Raw genomic sequence first — 15,727 nt, 5'->3', positions numbered from 1 at the left:
GAGAGGGGACAAGGAAGAGAGAAGAGAGACTATCTTCCTGACAGATAGATAAAAGAGGTGCCAAGCTCCTTTGGGACCTTATTTGGGCGTCACAGTGGCGATGTAAAGCAACCACTGATCAGATGAGCGATTAGATTGACTGTCTTGCCGCTGGCCCCCTGTCCTGGTTGGTCCCATGTGATTATCTGGGTTGGAGGATGGAAGAGTGGGATAGTAGCGATAGTTGTGAAAATGACCATGAAAAAGAAAGAAGAAAAAAAAAAAGAAAACACAGGGATGTCGAGTGGAAACTTATGAGACAGATTTGAGCAAAAATGAAGAAAAGAAGGAACAAACAGCACATAAAATGGAGACAGTGGAAGAGCAGGAGTGGACTAAAATTGCAATTTGAAGAGAATTGGGATGATCGTGGGACTGGACAGTGACACTAAGTAGAGGAAGAGAGGATGCGTTTAGAGAAGTTCTTCTTAAGGAAGACAATGAGGGGAAGATAGGTTCTGAAATTGCTTATAGTTGCTCTGCTAACTCCAGCCCACACACAGACCTACACTACAAAACATCAAATCACACACACATATATATACTAACAGTGAAAGTGGATGAAAAAAGGATAAAGACAAAAAAAGAAAGGAATTAGAGTATCACAAGAGAGAATAACAAGGCATGGAGAATGAACTAGGTAAAAGGAAAATAAGACGAGATGGAAGAAGGATGCTTTAGACTGATCTGTGGATTCAGTCCTCAGGGGATGAAGTATTAACTGTGCCCCATCAGGATCCTCTGAGAAAATAACGTTAGGTGCACAGAGAGCGAAAGACAAGGAAAATGTGTTCTTTTCTTCTTGATAAACTTGGAATGGTCAATAAATTTTTAATTTTAAAGTAAAAAAAACACTAAATATCAGCTTCATGAGGCTCTGTCACTTCAATTCACACTCTCTCTAGTTTCGAATGTCTTTCATAATTGCTCATAATGCAATATGGGATAAATTCTTTTGTCCGAGATGAGGCTGAGGTAAAGTGGGCAGCTGTACAGAGATATACTGTGGCATTGTGAGGAACAAAGGAACCTAAAAAGAATTCTAAATAACTAAATCTAAGTTTTTACTTTATCAGTAAGTTTTCTTTTAAACAGTTAGCTTCATGATTTTACTACAATATTCCATCTGAAAGGTGCAACTAGTTTAATCACATCCTGATCAGTCAACTTTGTCTCCTTATAAGTTTTATGATCAGTTTACCGAAAGTGACATGGAATGCAGGTGAGAGACAGCTTATGAAACACCAGAGGATTAGTTTAGACAAGAATGTAACAGAATTATTGTTAGGGTTGCAAGTGAAGCAGCATTTTAATCCCATGCAGAAGCAGCCACAGGGAGCAGAGCAGCTGCATGTTCACTGTCTCCACTGTGTGATATGAAAGTGCGCTTGTAAGTTGAGCTTATAAACTTGTCTGACTCACGTTTGCAATATAAACTCACAAACATGACTGATGCAAATAAATCTTAATAAAACTGTCAGCTCAGTAACTTTGACAGCAGCAATATATTAATTAAAAATATTTCTTGCACAGAGACAAATGGATCAGTTTGAGAGGGACTGCAGTGAGTGGACATCTTGCTTGTCTAAAATGTAATAAATAAATAAATAAGAAAAAACAGATTGTCACAGTTTGCAAATGCAAATCCTTTTGAACACATCTTCAATTGAAGCCACTACAAAAAAAAAAAAAAAGATATTTAATCTTAAAACTGGTAAACTAAACTGTGCTTCTCAAAGTTTTACTTGTTTTGAATTTGATGCCTGCAACAGGTTCAAACATGATACAGAAATCTGGTTTGATTCTGCATATAAAATGCTTTTTAATTTCCCTTTGGTTAATCCAGTTTCTCAGCATGGCTACAAAAGGTTTTCTTTTGCTTCATTCCAAGGACAGCATAAAATGCACAAGGAAACCAAACCAGCCAACTAAAATCAGGGGAAAAAAAAGGATAAAAAATAAACATGGAGGAAAATATTTTATTGTCTCATATAAATATAACCGTATGTTGTCAGAAGAAACTGTGATTACCAGCTGCTGCCATGAAAAAGATGCATCTGTTTAATGGATGATTTGTATGCTAATGCAAATTGATATATAAAGAAAAAGGATATTCTAACTGAAAAAAAAAAAAAAATCTACTGAGGATATGATTAATGAACTTAAATGGACCCTGGGCATAGTGTAAAGGTTAAGGTTTTTGTAAGAATTCATAAAAAATCCAGTGTAAAGTCTGCACAAAAGAAAAAAAGACGTAATTGAGGCTAAAAGCCATCCTTAATCAAATCAAATCAAACTTTATTAAAAAAAAACCTTTTATAGAAAAGCAGCTCAATATTTTACATAATAAACACAAATTATGAATATACAGTATATATAGAACCATGACACACTCTAGTAGCAGTTCTACAAAAGCCCTTACTAGGTTTGCAGAACCACACAGATCCAGATTTATTTAATCCCAGGGCCAACACAGGTATGCCCTGCATTCCCATGTGTGTTAAAGACACCTTGAGAGAAGAGACTTTGATGAATAAGCTACAGTTTCACACTAGTCTAAAGGCTGCATTTTCCAGCTTTGGCTTGTACAAAGATATGAACACTCTCCTCACTTTGAGAGCCATCAGAGATTGTCTTCCCTTGTCTTATTTTTGGTGACTGAATTTATTGTTCAACCAATCAGATGGAACGACTGGCAGAGCGCAAGAAGCATGTGGATATGTATCTACCAGCTGACAAGCTAGGTTTACATATCCGAGGTGGAGCAGTCCTCCCCACACAGAAACCTGAAGTCACCACTACATACAGGTACGCCACATGTTTACACACACACTAACAAGTATGGACTCAGAAGTTTAGTGTATTTGCAGAAATGTCTAGCGCGTAAACTACATGTTCCTGTTTTGTTCAAAGTTTTTTTATACATGATCTGTCCTTTTCTAGTCGGCGTAACCCAATGGGTTTGATTGTTGCCCTCGACGACAACAACCAGGCATCTGGGGAGCTCTTTTGGGATGACGGAGATTCACGAGGTTTTACATCTTTTTCTCATATTTTGCAAAAGTGTTTGTAGGTTTGACTGTTACTGACACTGATCATGTCAAAGAAACACTTGTCTACACTGCTAGAAAATAAATAAATAAATAAAGGGAACACATAATCTTTTAGCATGAAACTCAAAGTTGGTCACACTTCTCGTACATCAGTTTGTCGAGATCAATCAGTCCAGTTAGAAAGGAAATTCACTGACTGTAAATCAGTTTCACCTGCCGTACAAATGATAACATGTGGAAATGAGAGGTAGTTCGGAAAACAATACCTATAGAGGAACAGTCCTGCAGGCAGTGGCGACAAACCATTTTCCCATCTTCCTGCTTTCTGGTTCATTTTTGGTCATGTTTGCATTTAGCTAGTGCCCTCACCACCCACTACAAGTTACATGAGTGTCATCTCTGCAATCCAGAAGATGCTCAGGTAGTGCAGTTCATTCAAGATGGCACATCAATGTATGCTATGGCACAAGAGTTTGATTTATCCCAGTACAGTGTCAAGACCATGGACAGATAATGGGACAGGCTACTGTGCCAAGACATGTCGAGGAGACCACAGGAAGACAATGGTCCATCAGCTGGACCTTGATATGCTGCTTTGTGCAAGCAGGAACAATAAGAGCTTTACTTGAGTCCTTTTAAATTACCCCCAGAAGGCCACTAATGTGCATGTTTCTGCTTAAACTGTCAGAAACAAAAGTCTGTGTGGGTGGTACGGGGCCTGAAGTCCACAAGTGGGACTCATGTTCACAGCAATGGCGCAACATCATGCAACCAGACTGGCATTTGCTAATAAAAACCGGTTTGCCAGTTTGGAAGATTTGCGGACGCCATGGAGAACATTGTGCTGCCTGCAGCATCCTCCAGCTTTACTGGTTTGGCAGTGGTCAGTGATAGTCTGGCGAGACATGGAAGTGCCACCTTTCATGTGCTAGCCAGAGGTACCCTGACGGCCATAACTTACTGGCATGGGATGGGATCATCAGTGGGACCTGGGTTCCTTCTGATGCATGACAATGCTCAGTCTTATGTGCTAGGACTGTGTGACATTGATGCTAAGGGCTGGCCTGCCTGTTCACCAACCCTGAATCCTATGGAGCACCTCTGGGATATCATGTTTGGTTCCATCCACTGCTGCCATGTCACACCACCCACTGTCCAGGGGTTGACTGATGCCCTGACCCCTATGGAGAACATCTGTTGTCTCATCAGAAGTACATCCAAATGTTGTTGGGAATGCATACAGGCCAATGGAGGCCACACACACACTGAACCAATTCTCTTGAGTAATTCCCACAGAAGTTAGGTCAGCCTTTAATTTAATCTCTTCAATTTTATTCTGACTGTGGTTCAGAATCCAAACCCCTATTTGTGAATGATTTTGGTTTCTATTGATTAATTTTATAACATTTTATTCTCAACACTTTCCACTTAGTAATGATTAAGGATTTTTATCTGGAATATTAAATTAATCATGATCTACTTAACTGCATCCTTTATTTCTTTGAGCTGTGAATCTGAACCGGGAAAAGATTCAGAAGTCAATCGGACAGTTTACACTCTTTTAATCAGCTGTTGTAGATGAGTTATCTTGCTGTGTGACTTAACCAAGACAGGCAAACATTAGCATTTTCGTCATATTTTTTCTGTCTTTTCACAGAAACGGTTGAAAGCGGCAACTACATCCACTACAAGTTTTCTGTTACCTCTGTAAGTTTCTCTGACAGGTATATTATGACCATATTTTCAAATGGAGCCCAGATATTCCATCTGAGCTCAAATGTAAAGGTAAAAACCACTTGGGTCGTTTGACTTCCCCAGTCCAGATCACCAAGCTTGATTGTGCTGCTTTAAGCTTTGTCAGATGAAATACTCTGTGTTCCTACTGAAGTAAGGATTGTGTTGTATTTTAATGTGAGCAGCTGTTATTGTCTGTGTCGTATGATGGAAAGCAAATCCATTCTTACAGTTATTTGATGGTTGAATATGTGGATCTTTTAATCCTGCTGTATAAGGAGAATACTTGATATTAGATGTGGGTTGTAATGACTATCAACATTACTTCAAATGAGCAGAGACAGTTTTTTAAAAGTGACATTTTTATGTCAAAATGGATATTTAGTAGGAGTTAGTTTGCTAAATTAAATGGTCCCAAATACCACAAAATGAAGCATGTGATTGTGTCTTCTGTCTTGTAGGGAGTACTGACGATGCAGGTGACACATGCTGGTTATAGTGACCCAAACAACCTTGTGTTTGAGAATATCACTGTCCTTGGACTGCCTCATCCTCCCAAGTCGGTCTCTGTTACCCCTGGAAATCACCCAGACTCTACCACTGTATTGCCAAACACCAACATATTCCATGATGGAGCTAAAGAGGTAAAAACACACATTTTAAAATGAAAAATCAAGTAAAATGCAATCATGTATTTATTCAAATTGTAAACATGTGCATACTCCTCATACCCAATGAGAAGTCACTACAACGTATAGAAAGGCTTTGCATCCCCCCCCCCCCCCCCCCCCTCTCAGTTTTCAAAGCAATATCTATGAAATATCTTTTATCATTGATATACAGACTATTTCCTGCTTTAAATGATTGTTTGTGTTTTATAAATAGCCTAAGTCATATTTGGAAAAGCTCTGATAAACCCTATGTACACCCACCAGCACCACAAATAGCATATGCAGTTAAAAAGCAGCAAGAAAACAGGGCAAAATGTTTGGCAAGTTTGGAGACTCGTGTATTTTTCTTCAGGGGTCAATAGAGAAAAGGTTTCCATTCATTATTCATCCAGGGATATGATTCAGTATAATCATAATGCTCCTTTTTGAATGAGTGTCTGCTTGATGCACAAGGAATTGTTTGCTAACAAGTTTGCAATGTCAACTTTATGACCTGATTATAACTTTTGAATGACATATCGATAGTTTAGGAAATGAATAGATACATTTTAAAGCAGTCATTATACAGATAAAAAAAAAAAAAAAAAAAAAAAAAAAAACACATTTTCAACTGTTTTATGTCTCAAAATTCCTGCTGTACTTTTGCGGGAGGGACACATACTGGAAGAATTGTACAGCCACCAGACCTCTGTCATTTGTTTCAATAAAAACTGGAATTAAACCATGGCTCTGCATTTCAAGGTTATCCTCTAAATGTAAAAAATGATAACAATTTATATTAGGCAGGACCATGAAAGCTGCGTGTCAAGTTGAATGTGTGTGTGTTTGGTAGAATAAAAAAAAGGAAAACAAGAATACAAGAGTGAGTGAGAGAAATGATTTCACAGTGAGCACTGGTGGTTATGTGCAAACATATATAAAGTGTCAAGAGGCCCAATGAAGTACTGCGGTAGAGATTTGTTTTGTGTATTCATGCGTGTTCACACATGCTCAAGTGTATGTGGCAACAGATGCACTTGTATAGATCCTCAAGGTCTCTCTGGTCACTCACACAAGTGTACGTTTATCAAATGACTCTCTGTGGTAATCATTTCCTAGGGGTGAAGGGTAAATGTGCTGTTAAACTTAAACTGTGGCTTGTCATGACCATTCGTCTTTGTATGGCCAGTCTGGGCCATGAATATAGCTCACAGCTGCTAAGAATCATTAGATACATATGGACTCAAACAGAAGAGTACTTTACAATATTTGAGTCACATTCACAGGCTATGTTTTATAATCTTTTTGGATTGCTATTCATGCTTACTGTATAACCTTGCTCCCTCTATATTTTCTCAAGTGGATGAAGTGCCTCACTTCCAGTCTATGCTCCACTTTTTTCTTTCCTTCTTTCCTTTCTCTAACATTCCTCCTCCATCTTCAGTTTCTTTGTTTACACCATGTGCATGCCTGCCTCTTTACTCTATCTTTTTACCCTGTTTTTCTTTCTAAATATAACATCTCGTTATATTGCATCACTCAGGACACTTGTGTGTCCTGAGTGATGCATTTAACATAACAGAATCAGTGAAGCATAATCTCAAAATGAAAGGAGTCACTGAAAACTGACAGATCACATAAGTCTACAGACCAAAAGAGGATACATGAGATGGTGAATGAGTGAAGGGGCTCAGAATGACTCACATGGAAAAGTAACAGCTGCCTCTTTATTGTCAGAACATGTCAAGTCCACAGTCAGGCTTGGGGACCCACGTCTCTGCCTACTTGCTGTGAATTTGGACGTGGTTATCGGGGACGTTTCCAGAATGTCCTCCCTGTGTTGATGATCACAGCAGTACTTGGTAAACCTGGTAAACCGCCTTTAAACTTTATCCTTTGTACAGGTGCTGTTCCTGCATGGCCTCTCCTTAACCCTTGGGGAGACTTATGTGGTGCAGTGGGACCTGGATGCTGAAGAATACCAACGCTTTGACTGCTATCCAGAGGATAATTCAGATGAAGCCAAATGCAAAGCCAGGGGCTGCATCTGGCAGGTGGGAAATGACTTTCTGATTATGTTTACATATAAATATACAGAAACCCATGTAGTGAAAAAAAAAATCAATCTTTCCTCTGCTTCTTTTTTTTCAGCCAAGTAACATTGAACGTGTTCCATGGTGCTTCTATCCAAAAGACTACGGTTATGCACTAACAGCTGTCAAAGAAACCAATTCGGGCCTCACAGTTGACATCACCCGAAACAGGAAATATAGAAGTAGTGGACGTCCACAGTCACGGGACATTGACAATCTCCGTGTTGAAATTCGCTATCATACAAGTGACATGCTACAATTTAAGGTATGTGTGCGCTTCTGTATGTCTCCAGGTTTCTGCGTTAATTAAAATGAATAATGTTCCAGTTTTACTTGTACTCACATTCTGGCTTTCCTTCTTCCAAATAAATAATCTGTTCTGAACACACAAACATAAGTCTATTGATGAGTTAACAATCCCTCCATGTCCAGATCTGGGACCCAACCAGTGATCGCTATGAGGTACCAGTCCCGCTGTCTGTTCCGGCTACTCCTGAGACTGATGAGAGCAAGAGGATGTACAAAGTCTCCGTTAGCCAAAACCCATTTGGCATCCAGGTCATCAGAAAAAGCACAGGAACAAAGATGTGAGAATTTCTTTTATACAAAAGGTTAAAAAGTACAAAGGTGCAGTCCTTTTGTTTTTCTTTTTTTTATCATTTTAGTTGAAGGCATGTTTTTTTTTATTTTCTTTTTTTGCAGGGTAAGTAATTTGCATGTAAAAGAGATAAGATGAATAAATATTAAGATAGATAGATAGATAGATAGATAGATAGATAGATAGATAGATAGATAGATAGATAGATAGATAGATAGATAGATAGATAGATAGATAGATAGATAGATAGATAGATAGATAGATTTTTTCCTTTTCTATTTTAAACATTCTTTGCATAAGAGCTTATGACAAATTTCCCTCCTACCATTTTCTTTCTCACTAATTTAATCCTCTGTCACTTTTCTCAGCTGGGACTCCGCTGTGCCAGGTTTTACCTTCTCAGACATGTTTATCCAGGTGTCAACTCGTCTGTCATCCACCTTTGTGTATGGTTTTGGAGAAACAGAGCATCCCACTTATAAACATGACCTCAACTATCATACCTGGGGTATGTTTTCCAAGGACCAGCCTCCTGGTGTAAGTATCACCGCTGCAGGTTTAATCTGAACTTCTTTTTTTTTTTTTTTTTTTCATGCTATGGCATGTGTATAAATGCACCAAGGTGCTAAATACCTTTCACATCACACCCTCTGGAGACTGCAGAGCTGACTTGTTAACAACCTTTCTGAAAACAACATAAACTTGACTTTCTCTCACCCGTGTCAGGTGAATGTGAGTCTGTTGATGTGAGCCACGGTTGCACAGCGTTGTCATGTTTTCCCTAACAGTGTAAAGGCCAGACAGTGTGAGGTTTCCACCTGCATCAGCATCATCAAGTGTAATTGCTTAGCTGTCAAGACCCCTCCACAGGGTTCATACAAATGATCCCCTTGAAGACCAAAGAAAATAAAGTTATGGATGGAAAACCATTAATAAAAGAAATAATAAAATAAAAGAGGGGAAAAGGGGTATTTGAAGTAATATATTTTAACTTGTTTCATAGTCTCAAAGAGAATGAATGGCTCTTGAAAAAGAAGCCTGATACTTTGTGCGTCATGAGAAATCAGACGTTGCGATTCACTGTAGCGTGGGCCCCCTCAAAATAAAGACGATAACACTGACACTTGCTACCACCTGTTGTTTCTGGATAAGCTAATGACCTTTATTCCTTTTTAATCTGGGGCTGAAAGAAAACTGACACGAAGACAAAGCATGTCCCAGAGCCACTGAATTGCAGTTTAAAGGGTTTTTATATACCATGAGTGCAAATGGCTGATAGAGTGTGACATGCCAATGAGTTATTCTCACTGGATGGTGACATCTGAATATGACAGATTTGTTCTCCTCTGTCACCTCTTTATCTGCTCTGCTTCACCCATTGTCTTCCCTCATCCTCCTCTTAAAAACAGATTATCAGTGTCTTTTCACTTTTTTTTTATTTTATTTTTTTTATATCAGACTAACCCAACATCATGCAGTCCGTGTTAGAACAACAAGCTGTTTATGCATGACTATAGAAGTATGCCACTGTATGGACACCAACCACCGTTACCAATACAACTGCCTGTTTAATATTAAGAAAATCCTCCTTATGCCACCAAATGAGTTTAAACCAGTTGGTATGTAGGTAAAAAAAAAAACAACTAACAGTATCCTGGACTGTGTTGTACAAGTGAGTTGCCACTCGATCCCTGGCCCTTTATGAGGTGGGGTGTTTGTTCCCACAGATACCATCAGATCACATCAGATGGGTATCTGGGAACTTGAAGGTCAGATGAACGGCTCATTCTTTGTCACTCTCTCTATGGCCAAACACTGCTGCAGACTGTTGGATTGTAAATAAAGAGCAGTGTTACTCACTTTACTTGTAAGTAATTTAACATTGTGGCTGACCATTGCAATCTGATCTGAATGGCTAATTGACTGGTTGAATAGTTGAGTGGCATAGGTAATGGCTATAGGAGTGAATGGGGAGATGTTGGGCAGCAGAGAAAAGTTAGCTGTGAGAATCTTCCTGTATAGCGATGAAGGTTTTTGTTACAAGATTTAGCAATAAACACCACACAGCTCTGATTGGAACAGCCAAGTCTAGTGTCTGCTTCACATCTACTGTGTAAAGTAAATGACTAATCAACCAGTGCATAACAATCTCAACACTTATCTGGAGGTAACTTTGAAGCACAAAGATGTTTAACGAGAAGTTTTTTGAAAAACATTACTTTGCACATTGATTTTAAGATTATATGAATTTAAAAAATAACTGTGTCTTCCATGGAAACCGTTGCTGGGAGCAAATTTACTGTAACAGATTTGTCTTTATACTCATAAGTTGTGTCTTATTGTGTCTAAATATAGTGAGACAAGTAATGTCATATGCAATGACAAAGAGCTTGTGTGAAAAGAAAGTGGTGCATGAGACAGCCTCAGCACATATCACACAGGTCACAGAGGCCAACAGTTTGACAACATTAATGATTTTACACCATTTACGCTCTCTCTCTCTCTCTCTCTCTCTCTCTCTGCTTCAGTACAAGATGAATTGCTATGGAGTTCATCCCTTCTACATGGGCCTCGAGACCACTGCTCATGCTCACGGTGTGCTGCTGCTAAACAGCAATGCTATGGGTAAGGAAAACACACACCGATGCTTACATTAGCATGAGTGCTAGCACCTACAGATAGTTGCTAAAACACAAAATACACTAAATGCAAATGCATTCAGTAGCACATGCGTACAAATTAATGAGTGAAGTCATCATTAGTGTTTTTTATGCTTGTGCTTTGACAGGAATGCATCATGTAAAGCCCACACGTAGTGTGATTAAGGCATTCTTCTTGATCCTCTCTTTTGTATATGTGCATAATGAACAGCTGTGTTTCCACCGGAAGAGAAACAAAATTAAAAAAGCCTCATTTGCTCAAAGCAGCGTCACTGTAATACACAAACAGCTGAGTTAGACACTAACAGTGAGAAATTCCCTCATCACTTTGATCCCCACAAAAAGTACAAACAGGAGGAGATGCAATGGAGGATTTTTTAACTTTAGGTTTTGCACGAATTTCTAAGGAACATACATGTTTTTTTATGCTTGTGTCCAGATGTGACTTTCCAGCCAACTCCAGCTTTGACCTACCGGACTCTTGGCGGTATTCTGGATTTCTACATGGTCCTAGGACCAACTCCTGAGATGGTTGTGCAGGAATACACTGCGGTAGGTCCTCCTGGCCTTCTGGTTTGTTTTGTTTTGGTATGTGTGTGTTTTGTGTCTGGCCCTGGGCCGCTGTTGATGAACTGTAGCAGCTGGGGGTTTTGCGCTTCATCGTGCTCTCTCATTTTCCAATCCAAACACACATGCACATACCGACAATCAATACATAAATAAATGAATAAATAAATCATTAACACTTACTAAATTTATCAGCAAAACACTTTTTTTTTTTTTTTTTACGTGTGATGAACTTTTTTGACTTTTCATATTTGTTTTCTTCTTAACAGCTGATTGGACGACCTGTTCTCCCTGCCTATTGGTCCCTCGGGTTCCAACTCTGCCGTTATGGTTATGCCAGTGACTCGGAAATAGAAAGTCTTTACAAAGACATGAGGGCAGCTGGAATACCTTATGTAAGTTCCAAATATGTTTTGAAGGTTTGTGAATTCAAGATAAAAACAGCCCCACACTTGGAGAATAATTCTATTATGTGTTATACTGTCATCAATCAATAGATATCAATAAATACTAATGGAAAATATATTAGATGTTCAGTATGATTGAGGTCATGTGACTCTGCTGGAAAATATGTCGACAGTCAGCACTCATTTCTCTTTTGATCTTCAGGTAGTTCTGTGAAACCTTTGAGGTGTGTTTGGGCTCATTATCTGCAGCAGTTTGAATGTTTCTGCATAAATATGCAAACCAGAGGGTGTTGCATGTTTTTCATAACTGAAGTGCTGCTTCTCCTTGGGAAGGGTGGAGTTGATTCAGTGCCAACTCCAGATTAGGCAAAAACACCCACAGACCTGAATATAACCAACAGCCATTTTGACTTTGTGGTTGATACAGAATCAAATCTTCCTTCATGCCTCTGCATCATATCCACCCTGTCCTCAGTTACCATCTCAAATGAGGATTCATAACTCTTATCCACTGTGAAGTATTTGCATATTTTAGCCCACCTCAAGAGTGTAGCCTTGTTTCTCCTACTAAGAAGAACTTTGTACATGCTGCTCGTCCTCTGAGATCACAACTAGTTAGCCCTCTTTTGACAGAACTTTTGCCAATTGGAGTCCTGAGTTCTTTATTTAGCTAATTCTGCATCTGTGAAGAAGTTGCTATTCTATTATGCAGTAAAAAAAAAAAAAAAGCATTGATCTTTCCTTACGAAAGAAGTCTTCATATTTCTGACACTAACAAGTAAGTACAGCATTAGAGAGCAATGCAATACAGGAAAACTGAAGTCATGATAATAGCTGACCAATACCTGCAAGTTAATTAACTTACTCTGACTGATTAGCACATCAAACCAGGCTGAATATTATCTGGTGTACGTATGTCTCATGCACAAATGTATTACACTCAGTGCCACTATAATTATGCACGAATGCAGAAACAAGCCTCTGATGTCTGAACTGAAACTTACACGTGCACCACATCCACATACATTTTATCGGATACAGTACTGATAGTTTCCACAAACATATGCTCTAATTTCACCCAGTGTATTTCTCTGTATTTGACCAGACACAGAATTCATTCAGATAGTGCCTTGGCACAAGGGAATCATTTCATTGCCCTTGTCTGAGCAAATCCAATCTGAGAGCTTCTTTTTGGCTGCTGTAGGTTATACAGTGCAGACATGCACTCAGTGGAATAGACTGAGCAAAGTCCAACATACTGTTTACCCAGATTCTACAATATAATTACTGAATGTGCAGTATAAATATATTAGATGTGATGATGTGACCTTGTCAGTGGTTATTGGAACAAAGCTAAATTGACTTGGTGGATTAGCTTGGATACATCCAATTTAACTTAATCAAATGTGACCTATAATTCCATTGGAAATCCCATCCATTGTAGGCTCCAGAGTCTCCACACTTTGTCAATTTATACCAAATACGGTTTTCTCAAAATGAGATGAACTTTGACAAGCAGTGTTAGGGAGCAGGTTTGCGCAAAGAAAATGAATAATTAAATGACGGGACATTTACTTCTGAGCAAGGCAACATATCTATTGAGAATAAAACCAGAATCATGTCACCTTCATCAAACAGAACACAAACTCAACTGACAATCAAGAAATCCCCAGTCTGTCTTTCACAAAGCCCAAACTTCCCAGGAGCTGACAACAGCAAAAAAAAAAAAAAAAAAAAAAAAAAAAAAAGTCCTGCACCAGTAACTGGAATAAAAGGTAGCTGGGAATACAGCTACTTAAAAAGATGACACATAAGATAACTTTGCTGAATAGTCATTTCTCTTCATTCCCAAGTAGCCAAAGCAGGTAAAGCATTGCTCTCACCAGAAGAAAATCATTAGCATGCTGTCTGATGTTTGAACCTATCAGATTCCAGCTATAGACCGAAAACATGACACCACTTTAGATGAATAAAAAAAAAAAAAAAACTACGAAGTAAATGTTTCTATAGCATTTCAACATTTATTTAAACACAAGATAAACTTAGATAAACATCCCCATTAGATGTCTTAGGAGGTGATTGTGCAGCAACCTGTCTAAAGTGTTCATCAGGAAACTGTTGCATGAATTAATTTAAGCTTTTACTGTCATCTTTTGCAGGATGTGCAGTATGCCGACATTGACTACATGGACCGTCAGCTGGACTTTGTCTTGGACCCAGAGTTTAAAAGTTTGCCTGCCCTGGTTGACAGCATGAGAGGAGAAGGCATGAGGTTCATCTTCATTCTGGTAATGACAATGTACTGTCAATGAGTTATATCAGTCATATGGCTGCGCCACATCTACAGTAACTCTCAAAAGAGTGGACATATTTACTTATTCAAAATAAATCTGTAGAAAGGATTCAAATAAGCTTACAAAGTGTCATAAAATACTTTAGTAAAAGCAGCATTTAATTATCTGTTAAACAGCTATGATATCATTTCACTGTTCGTGAATGTCACCATTGCATCAGTTACATTTATGACTGTTAAGGTTTGCATCTTAAAGAAATGCACTAATATATATATGAAGGACATACTTGTTTGTGAAATAATGGAATCAGCTGTGTGGATGAATTGTAATTACTTGTGTGTACATTTAAATCCAGGATCCAGCCATATCAGGGAATGAGACAAACCATTATCCTGCTTTTGTAAGGGGAAAAGAAGCTGATGTTTTCATTAAGTGGCCTGAACATCTTGGTGATGGGATTGTATGGGGAAAGGTAAGGAGCAATGGATGCTTAATGAAAGACAAATCACAGCAGGTTTACATATTATTGTATTTCTTACTGTTTAAATTTGTTTTGTAGGTCTGGCCTGATTTTCCAAATGTCACAGTAGATGAATCTCTTGACTGGGACACCCAAGTAGAGGTATGTTATTTTCCATTGTCATGGGTTGGAAAAGTGGAGCAATAACCAAGTGGTTACAGAGGGTCGCGGTTAGGGTTAGCCTGGTTGGGTCTGAAGAACCCGAATTACAGTGTCCCAACAGAAGTGAACCCCTCTGGGTCCCAAAGCAAGGCTCTTAAAAACATAACTGCTCCCTGGGTGCTGAAACATGGCAGCCTCTCAAGTAAATCTAAAGATAGATAATATACAGACTAATTTCTCAAATGGGATTAATACAGTAAAGATTAATATAATTATTAGGTCTATCTTGTCATTGCCTTTGCCAGCAACATAGCAGAAGATATGCGTAATAATTATAACTACTAATAAATATATATCAGTGGGAGAGATCTTTCACTTGTCACCATTTCCTTTCCTCTTCACTGCCTCATTAACAGCTCTACAGGGCATTTACTGCATTCCCAGACTTCTTCCGCACTAAAACAGCAGCATGGTGGCATCAAGAAATCAAGGACTTCTATAATCATATAACAAAGTTTGATGGCCTCTGGATTGTGAGTTTACTGAAGAAATACATAAATGCAACAATAGGAGCATATCCACTCTCCACCTATTCTGCCTGAACTTTTTAGTTCCATAACCTTAATTTTGTCTTTCTTTGAAGGACATGAATGAACCAGCAAGTTTTGTCCATGGCACAGTTGGAGGAAATTGTCTTGGTGATCCCCTTTTAGAGAACCCTCCATATATGCCACGTAAGAAACACACAAACTATTTGTTTTTTCTTGTGTTCTTAAAAATTATGTGTGTTAACTCGTCTATGCATGTACCTTTCATTCATGTCTGTGTGTGTGCCCACAGCCCTGGAATCAAAGCATCTTGGTTTAAACCATAAGACTCTCTGCATGAACAGTGAGCAGATACTTAGCAATGGAAAGAAAGTCAGGCACTACGATGTCCACAACCTCTATGGCTGGTCTCACACCAAACCCACTTATGAGTGAGTGACTATGTATTTATTAATGTTGACA

At 38.6% G+C, this 15,727-nt stretch overlaps 1 protein-coding gene across 1 annotated transcript in view; it reads left to right on the top strand.

The window, feature by feature from the left end:
- The window catches only part of si (sucrase-isomaltase), a 64,460-nt gene that overhangs the window by 33,148 nt on the left and 15,585 nt on the right, over positions 1–15,727 (top strand). Inside the window, exons 21-37 of the mRNA XM_079246449.1 lie at positions 2,723–2,847; positions 2,983–3,071; positions 4,750–4,799; positions 5,288–5,470; positions 7,381–7,530; positions 7,628–7,834; positions 8,002–8,156; positions 8,536–8,704; positions 10,696–10,792; positions 11,267–11,379; positions 11,664–11,789; positions 13,961–14,089; positions 14,451–14,567; positions 14,655–14,717; positions 15,134–15,250; positions 15,361–15,451; positions 15,558–15,696. Coding sequence (XP_079102575.1) covers positions 2,723–2,847; positions 2,983–3,071; positions 4,750–4,799; positions 5,288–5,470; positions 7,381–7,530; positions 7,628–7,834; positions 8,002–8,156; positions 8,536–8,704; positions 10,696–10,792; positions 11,267–11,379; positions 11,664–11,789; positions 13,961–14,089; positions 14,451–14,567; positions 14,655–14,717; positions 15,134–15,250; positions 15,361–15,451; positions 15,558–15,696 — 2,120 coding nt within the window. The remainder of the gene's footprint in view (positions 1–2,722; positions 2,848–2,982; positions 3,072–4,749; positions 4,800–5,287; positions 5,471–7,380; positions 7,531–7,627; positions 7,835–8,001; positions 8,157–8,535; positions 8,705–10,695; positions 10,793–11,266; positions 11,380–11,663; positions 11,790–13,960; positions 14,090–14,450; positions 14,568–14,654; positions 14,718–15,133; positions 15,251–15,360; positions 15,452–15,557; positions 15,697–15,727) is intronic.

The sequence above is a fragment of the Telmatherina bonti genome (genome assembly GCF_933228915.1).
Source record: "Telmatherina bonti genome assembly, chromosome: 9".
Taxonomy (NCBI): Eukaryota; Metazoa; Chordata; class Actinopteri; order Atheriniformes; family Telmatherinidae; genus Telmatherina; species Telmatherina bonti.
Note: the sequence above shows the minus strand (reverse complement) of the source record. Positions and strands in the feature narration are given on the sequence as shown.